The 9534-nt window shown below is 42.7% G+C and overlaps 1 protein-coding gene across 1 annotated transcript; it reads left to right on the top strand.

Annotated features, from left to right (window-relative positions):
• The first annotated feature begins 3268 nt into the window (after positions 1-3268).
• On the top strand, positions 3269-4751 carry LOC110325774 (kelch repeat and BTB domain-containing protein 7-like). Its single transcript, XM_021203880.2, has one exon. It carries the CDS (start codon positions 3402-3404, stop codon positions 4749-4751), a length of 1350 nt encoding a protein of 449 aa, XP_021059539.1. The 5' UTR covers positions 3269-3401.
• The last annotated feature ends 4783 nt before the right edge of the window (positions 4752-9534 follow it).

The raw sequence follows: 9534 nt of genomic DNA on the forward strand, positions 1-9534 counted from the left end.
ACACACACAGACACACACACACACACACACACACACACACTAAAAAGAACAAATTGGATGGGAAGGCAGGAGCAAAAGGAAAACCGGGAACTGTTAGATCTAGTGGCAGATTCTGCCACCGGAATATTGCCAACATAGATTAGTTGATGAGTTCGGGATAGATTCCGCACCAGGCGGCTGCGTTATCTGTTGATTCTACACTAAAACAAAACAAAACTGACAAAAAGCAAACAAACAAAAGAACAAAATGTTTTAAAAACAGGTTCTCATGTGTCCTAGACTAGTTTTGAACTCACTATGTAGCTGAAGATGACCCTGAACGCTGATCCTTCTGTCTCCACCTCCCAAGTGCTAGAATTACAGTCTATACTGTCAAACCTGACTGATGTAGTACTGGGGATCGAACCCAGGGCCTCATATGTGACAGGCAGGCACTTGACCACTTGAGCTATAGCTCGTTTCCATTTAATTAGGTATTTGTGAGTGTCTGTGCATGTTTTTTTGCCAGTGACCTTCCCAGTGTCAAAGGGTTTCCCAGGAAAGGTAGCCATGAGAGCATGGCTGGTTGTGGTGGCAAAAGTTGTGGTTGCTAAGGCAAAAGTAAGTTACTTTTGGTAATATTTACCTTTCTTAAACTCTTTGCTATCCTAAGACCAAAGGCTGCTGTTTCTGGTAATTAACTCCTGCTGTGTAGCAACAGGGAATTAAGTAAAGGATTGTTAGAGCTCCTTTCTCTCCTGCCTACGAGCCTCTTGATAGCTAGGTGAGAGGCTCAAAGCTCATTAACTCTTTATAAACCAGAGAGAAAAGAGAAAGTTAGAAATTCATTTACATAGAGAATGAGCACAGACACATACATCCTGTTTGGGCTGACTACCTGTCTTATCATCTCCACAAGTATTCATGCATGCTCATATACATACCATACACATATACCTACACATGTACATATAGACAAACAGACATCCACATATAAACATTTGATGAATTGGGCTTAGCCCCAAATACCACACATACATTTGGATGAATGGGTGGATGTGTGGGTGAATGGATGGGTGGGGCACAGCCCCAGATGCCACCACATTATTCCCTCTCTCTAGCCGTTTTTATATCTTCATAGACAAAGGTTCTTTAGGCAATTACCTCATAGATTAAATGTTATACAAAGGAGAGTTACAGAAGTATGTTGATATTAAATTCAAAGCAGTGTTTCATTCTGTAAGCTCATTATACATTCAAAGCAACAGTTTCCCATGGCCTTGCTCTATCACAGTGCACACCTGTGGCTTCATCCTTAGATCTGACCTAGAATGAATGTTTTTCCTTGATTTGTCCCAAGCTCCTTTCTTAGTGTAATTATGAAAGCTCATTGTATTCCTTATTATGCAGCCTTTATTTACTATTCTATGAGGAGTACGGACATTCTATTCTTGATTCTAAATGTATCATATCTTTCTGGCAAGACAACTATAACCATCTCTTAAAACTTTCTTCCTAAATTTCAACCAAGTCAGGAATTCTATAAAATCATTAATTCATATAAACAGTATTAATTCATGAAACTTTACCTTTATGTTGATCTGCAGGAAGTTTGCTCAATAGGGTGGACTAATGCCCAGGAACCCCCAGTCTCTATAAGAGTGGCAGGAAAGGAATATCAGCTGTAAGATGCAATCCTGAGAAAGAGTCACTTGGGACCTTGCCTCTCAAAGCTCCCCCATCCTAGGTCATACAAAAAGGTGGGCCACCTCCCAGAAAGTCCCCTGTCAGTGTTAGCCTCTTTTTGATGGCTCATGGCAGTTTGTCTTTTATCAAATAGCAGTGAAAATAACACACTATTTGATGCTGATAATGTCATCAGGTTGTCCTTAGAGGTTTAAGCACGAAGACTGCACACTGTCACAGCCAGCCTGTGATACAGAGCAGGCCTCTGTCTCCAATACAACACTAGAGTTAAAGGTCTTTCTGTGTAGCTTAGGCTGTCTTGGAACTTTCAATGTAGCTAGACTGTAGGGTGTTTTCTAATGTGAGCTACTCCTCCCTCTGACTTCTGGGAACTGGGCGTGCATGCAAGGGCCATTCACAATAGTTGAAGCATGACAAAATTGAAATTGTGAGTCTATAGGAAAACAAAAATGCTGGAGACTATAGAATTCCCTTTTGGTTTGGCAGTTTCTATTTTAAAAAATACTTAGTTTTCTGTGCAGGCATCTAACTCAACACATGTGTGGGGGTCAGAGGACCACTTTTGGGAGCTTCAGGTTCCCAAAACTTGCAGACTTTTTTTTTTAACACAAAGAGTAAATTCCTCTATAAACATTTTTAATATTTATGCACCAGCAATCATTTATCATTTGTAACACACCTCACACTAATGCAGGACACTAAGAGGGGGATTAATAGGTGAAACTGTGAGACGTGGATGCTGGGACTTTCCCGCACTTCCTGTTCAATTTTCCTACGCGCCTAAAACTATGCTAAAAATAAAATCTTTTCACTTGGGAGGCAGAGGCAGGTAGATTTCTGAGTTCAAGGCTAGCCTGGTCTACAAAGGGAGTTCCAGGACAGCCAGGGTTACACAGAGAAATCCTGTCTCGAAAACCAAATAAATAAATAAATAAATAAATAATAAAAAAAAATCTTTTCGAGTGAACCAACCAAACCAGAATATCTCTGAAGAAACTTTAAGATGTTTTTCTGTAGACTCATATTAAATCAGTGTTTCTTCATTTTCAATAAAATACTGGAAAAAAAAAAACCCATAAAACTCTCTGGCCTTTTATATTCCAGGAATTGCATGTCTAATTATCGTTTTTGTAAGACAAAACTATTAAACGTTGCATATCCAAGGCAATACAGCTCTTTTAATCATCAATCTTCTCAAATACTATTATCGATGTTTTACAAGAGAAAAAAACACAAATTAGAACAGAAGGATTAATGAGGATTTCAAACCATATATTCTAAACCCGATGATAAATCCCAAGAGAACCGGAGGTTTCTAGTCCAGCCTGAAAACAATGAAAAGCCAAAAAGGCTCGCGACTTTGGATGAACTACAACCCCCCAAATGCAGAGCAACTGCAGTCTTTCAGTTTCCGCCCTAGAACCTGAAAACTCCCATCATGCCTCGAGGCGGGAAAAGCAATTTGTAAGGTACCCTGCTGGCGTTACTCCCTTCGCGTGGGTGACGCCTTTCGCGCGGCGCCCGCGATGGTGTGAAGATGCTGGCCGCGGGCTACGAGATAAAGGCAGGCGGCTCCGCCCCGAAGGCCCCGCTGAGTAATCGCGGCCGCGAGCCGAGTCTGTTCTGGGACGCCGCTGTGTCGGCGAGGGAGGCGTGAGAAGGAGCCGGGCGTCTGCAGCCGTTCTCGCCCTCGGCGCCCCGCCGCCATCTCCACCATGCAGTCCCGGGAAGACGCCCCGCGCTCTCGCCGCCTCGCCAGCCCCCGCGGCGGGAGGCGGCCCAAGAGGATCTCCAAGCCCTCGGTGTNGGCCTTTTTCACGGGCCCCGAGGAACTAAAGGACGCGNCCCACTCCGCAGCCCTCCTGGCACAGCTCAAGTCTTTCTACGACGCGCGGCTGCTGTGCGATGTGACCATCGAGGTGGTGACGCCTGGCAGCGGGCCGGGCACGGGCCGCCTCTTCTCGTGCAACCGCAACGTGCTGGCGGCCGCTTGCCCCTACTTCAAGAGCATGTTCACGGGGGGCATGTACGAGAGCCAGCAGGCCAGCGTGACCATCCACGACGTGGATGCCGAGTCCTTCGAGGTCTTGGTGGACTACTGCTACACTGGTCGCGTGTCGCTCAGCGAGGCCAACGTGCAGCGCCTGTACGCGGCCTCGGATATGCTGCAGCTGGAGTACGTGCGCGAAGCCTGCGCCTCCTTCCTGGCTCGCCGACTTGACCTGACCAACTGCACTGCCATCCTCAAGTTTGCCGATGCCTTTGACCACCACAAGCTGCGATCTCAGGCCCAGTCCTTCATAGCTCACAACTTCAAGCAGCTCAGCAGGATGGGGTCCATTCGGGAGGAGACGCTGGCAGATCTGACCCTGGCCCAGCTGCTGGCCGTCCTGCGTCTGGACAGCTTGGATGTAGAGAGTGAGAAGACTGTGTGTCATGTGGCGGTGCAGTGGCTGGAGGCTGCCCCCAAAGAGCGAGGCCCCAGTGCTGTGGAAGTCTTTAAGTGCATTCGTTGGGCACATTTCCCTGCAGAAGATCAGGACTACCTGGGAGGGCTACTGACCAAGCCTGTTGTGAAGAAATACTGCCTGGACATTATTGAAGAGGCCCTCTGGCAGTTTCGTTTTGATGATGGTTTGCTCAAGGCTTTGGTTCTGGTGCCAAGCAGCAGCAGTAACAGCAGCAGCAACAATAGCAATAGTAATAACAACAATGATACCAGCAATACTATTGTCCCTGTAGAAAAATATCCACCCCATAGGCTAGGGATGTGTATGAAGAGAATGATCGTTTTCTTTGGATACCCCAAACATCCCTTTCTCTGCTGTGAACCGTACAAAGTGTACTTGCCTGTGACTTGCCTTGTATATACTAGAACTCTCACCATCTTAGCTGTCTATATTTCTGCAGACCATGACATCTATCCCACTCTTCAGCCCAGGAAAGATGTATGGGTATATAAGCCAGCCCAAAATAATTTGTATCAGCTGACTGACTACTTGCTGTGTCCGCAGGGTATGGATGTGACATATCTGAATGTCTACATTTACATTTTGGGTGGATGAGACCCTGTTATTGGAGCTGAATTAAAGGATGTGGAACGCTACAGTGTCCAGAAGAACAGGAGGCTGTTAGTGGCTCAGTTATCACATCCCTTTACATCGTTAATGGTGATTCTGTGTCCTCTGCAGTACATATTTGCTATGTAATGGTCCAAGCTATATTAAGTGGCTGAAGTGTGTTTCTCTGAAGCTCGGTGACCTTTGCGAAGCCTATGTCTTCAATGATGAGATCTCTTGTATCATTGACATCCCAGTATACAATCCAGTTAGTGCAGAATGGAGACAAATAAATATTCCTTTCATGTTAGGGACTAGTGGTTATTCGATTATCACAGGTGACCAGAAACTGTTATTTACCACCTCATGTACAGTTGAAAAAGAGCAGGGTGACTTTGTATGACAGTGGAGAAAACCAGTAGTTTAATATAGGTACTACATTAGGCCTCTTGAAGTTTGATCTTTTTTTTCTTGTGTGTATGTGTGTGTGTTTATGTTTTTCTCAGCCCATTTGTTTCTGCTTTGAACCTGATAAGTTTCCTGGTTGAAGAACAGATAATTAGTAAGTAGTTTCAGTAAATACAGAAATTCAGAAAGTTCAAATTCTTTTTATGATGTAGATTTTGGTGTAGATGGTGTATCATTAAAATTTACCAGACCAACAGTCTTTGTTACAATTCTGTAGAAAATGCTTGAGAAAGGCATCTTGACCTAGTCAGAGTGTTATGAGGGAGTTAATTGAAAGTTTTGTCTAGAAGAATTAATTCTTGAAATATCTAATTCAATGTGAATAATGTTAGCACTCTAGTTACTTAACAACTTACTGAGCCCCAAAGTTTGCTATTATGTTTATATTTCATTATATTAATTTATATTTTTAATTTTATTTTGTATTTAGTGCCGCAAATGGTGTAAGTTTTTAATTTAAAATTTTTTATGGTAGAAAAGTTTGTATAGTAATTACTAGCTAGTGTTTTGGAAGATAATATTCTTATGAACAATGTAGTAGGTTTTCACAGTGTTAAACTATCTGTCTGTCTATCTGTCTGTCTATTTATCTACCTACCTACCTATCTCTAGTTTAGAAGTAAGAAGTGACTTGTCTCAGAGCAATGATATACTGACTGTATACCCTGTTTTGTTCTGTATGTTCTGAATGTTCTGTAAGAGGTTTGCTAATCTTAAGAAATTCCACAAAACTTTATGAAGGATCCATTAAATCAAAGATCAATATGAACTGTTAAGTCTAAAATGGCTTGAGTCAGAGCTGACCACCTGGCAGCACTTTCTTCACCTGCATATGGACTTGTGATTTTTATCTTTATAAGCTGACAGAAAAAGATATCCATTATCACAGTTCAGATAATTCTGAACTATGTTTCCATTCTGGCCAGTAGTAGGATGTGCATTCAATAAACTATCCTTGCTTAACCAAGACCAGTGTTTGTATGGTTTGTGTGGTGATTCCTGAACCCTAACACTCTCTGTAGATCTCCAAACTGCTCTCTGCTTGAGTCAGCTTTTTTGCAATTCTTAAAAAAGTCTCATGATGGCTCAACTCTTGTAGATCAAAAGCCCAATCTTTTACTTACATATGAATTCAGTCTTACCCCAGGTTCCCTTTTGATTTTTCCATGAATCAGCATCCCTTGACCCTAGCCCCTGGATTCTTAGAGATTGCAAGCACAGACAATAAGATAGCCTGCCCTGGGCTGGTGAGATCGCTCAGCGGGTAAGAGCACTGACTGCTCTTCCAAAGGTCCTGAGTTCAAATCCCAGCAACCACATGGTGGCTCAAAACCACCCGTAACAGGATCTGACGCCCTCTTCTGGTGCCCCTGAAGACAGCTACTATGTATTTACTTATAATAATAAGTCTTTGGGCCAGAGTGACCAGGGAGCAAGTGGGGCGGACTGGAGCGAGCAGAAGTCCTAAAAAATTGCTACAGTGTACTCATATATATAAAATAAAATTAATAAATCTTTAAAAATAAAGATAGCCTGCCCTGAAACCAGCATTCCTACTATGCTTGGGACAGGACTGGAGCTCCCTCTCTCCCAGGCTGACCTTTAAACTCTGGAATCTGCCTGCTTTTGTAAGCATAAACAAAATAACTTAGCTGGGTGGGATTTTGTCCTGCAGCCACCACTCCCCAAATCTCTTTATCTCCTTAGTATCTTTCTGACTATCTGGCTCATAGTACAGCTGCCTCTGTTTCTTTAGATCTGTAAAGCTCCTTATACAAGTCATATTGCATCCCTATATTTTCCATAGTTGAGAAATTATATTTTTTAAAGATTTATTTATTTCATGTATATGAGTATTTTGTCACTGTCTTCAGACACACCAGAACAGGGCTTTGGATCATTACAGATGGTTGTGAGCCACCATGTGGTTTCTGGGAATTGAACTCAGGACCTCAGGAGGATCAGTCGGTGCTCTTAACTGCTGAGACATCTCCCCAGCCTGAGAAATTATATTTTTGAACTCAAGTTTTCAGGGTTCTTTTCCACAGCCTTAAGGACTGTTCTGAAGGTCTTTCAGCATTTATCATTTTACCAAGACATTAGCCACACCCTCATCTCCCAAACTCCAGCTATCTCTGATTATCAGAGAGGACATTCCTTGAAGGAGGAATGTGAAAATATGTGCACTATTATACAAACAAGCCTTATGCTCACAGCTCTGTTCCAGGGGTGGAAACCATGTTACTCCAACCCTTACATGGCCATGCCAGACTTAGGGAAAAATATTTGCATATTGTATATATATATTGGCAGTATAGATATGTGTATATAAAAATAGCAACAGCAAAAGAAAACCTGCTTATAAATTAATTTTGAGATGCAAAATGTGTATTTGCAAAATGATCAATTTCCCTCTAAAAGGATATTCAAGTATTATTTCCAATTACCTATAACATTTTTTCCTTATTTATTTATTTATTCACGTTATAGCCTGGTCACAGCCTCCCTCCCTCCCTCATTCCTCCATTCCCTTTCTTCAGATATGGGGAGGCTCCCCTATGGGTACCAACCCCTCCTCCTACATTAAGCCTCTGCAGTACTAAGTGCATCCTCTCCCACTGAGACTACACAAATCAGTCCAGCAATGGGAAAGGGATCCAAGGGCAAGCAGCAGAGCCAGAGCCAGCCTCCACACTAATTGTTAGGGGCCCAAATGAAGAACAAACTGCACATCTGTTGCATCTGTGTAGGGGGCCTAGGGGCAGTCTCTGCATGCTGTTTGGTTGGTGGACCAATCTCTGTGACCATCCATTGGTCCAAGTTAGTTTACTCTGTAGGTCTTCTTGGGATGTCCTTGATTCTCTGGCTCCCTCAATCCTTCCCCCCACCCCCACTCTTCCACAGGACTCCCTAAGCTCTTCCTTGTTTGGCTGTGGGCCTCTACATTTGTTTTTATCAGCTGCTGGATGAAATCTCTCAGAAGACAGTTATGCTAGTGTAGTGGCTATTCCTGGTTGTCAACTTGACTATATTTGAAATGAACTACAATCCAGAATTGGAAGGCTCACCAGTGGACCTAATCTGGAGACTGGGAGATAGAAGTTTCTGATCTGGATCTTGGTATGGAGATCTTGAGAAGACAGGGAGATCTCCGAGTCCAAGGTCATCTGGGATTAAAGGTGTGGTGGCACACACCTTTAATCTGGGCCACACCTTCTGCTGGGGACCATATAAGCACATTGGAAGAAGGGAGTCTGGCTCTCGCTCTTTCGCCTTCTTGTGGTGTGGGACTCAGCAACTGCTAGATCCTTGGACTTCCATTCACAGCTACTACTGAACCATTGTTGGGATTTGGACTGCAGACTGTAAGTCATCAATAAATTCCTTTACTATATAGAGACTATCTGCAAGTTCTGTGACTCTAGAGAACCCTGACTAATACAGCTAGTAAGTTATAATTTGTCTTATGAATTTAATTTAGGACAGTTTTGTTTGCTTAGAGACACCCTGGCTGTACTGGAATCCACTTTGTAAACCAGGACTCGGATATCTCTGCCTACCTTTGCTGGGATTAATGGCATGTGCCACCATACCTAGTATATGTGTCTATGTCTTGTTGGGAATCTGAGAAAATCTATTGATGCATCCTAAAAAAAAAAAAAAAAAATAGGCTCATGTTCACAGTTATTTTAGGAGTCTCTTGACATTTTGACTGTTCATCAGACCTGATGTTAAATTACTTAAAGCAGGAGCTTTCTCTTCAACAATTCATTATTTTAATAAACGTTAACATTTATTTTAGTCAATATGCTAAAGACATTGAGAAATTACAAAAAAAGACTTTCAGTTGGGTAACAAGAACATTTTAAGAAGCAACAAGAGAAATATGCACAAATAACAACAGGGGTCTGGCAGGCATAGTGGTGCATAGTGGCAGGCATAGTAGATCTGTGAGGCCAGCCTGGTCTACATAATGAGTTCCAAGAAAGCTAAGGCTATAGAGAGATGGTGTGTCAAAAAGCCAGGAGGCAGGGCTGACAAAGGCTGGCTCGGTGGTTAAGTGCTCTTACTGCTCTCGAAGAAGACCCGAGTTCAGTTCCCAGCACCCTTATGAAGGCTTACAACCACCTGGAACTTGTTTCATGGGATCTGACATCCTCTTCTGACCTCCTTATAGACTCCTGAACACATGTGGTAAACACACATACACACACACTCTCTCTCAAAAACCAAAACAAAGAAAAAAAACAAAAACAAAAAAACAAAAACAAAAACAAAAAGAAACAAACCCAAACCAAACCAAAAAAAAAAAAAAAAAAAA

Source organism: Mus pahari, chromosome 8 (genome assembly GCF_900095145.1).
Source record: "Mus pahari chromosome 8, PAHARI_EIJ_v1.1, whole genome shotgun sequence".
Taxonomy (NCBI): domain Eukaryota; kingdom Metazoa; phylum Chordata; class Mammalia; order Rodentia; family Muridae; genus Mus; species Mus pahari.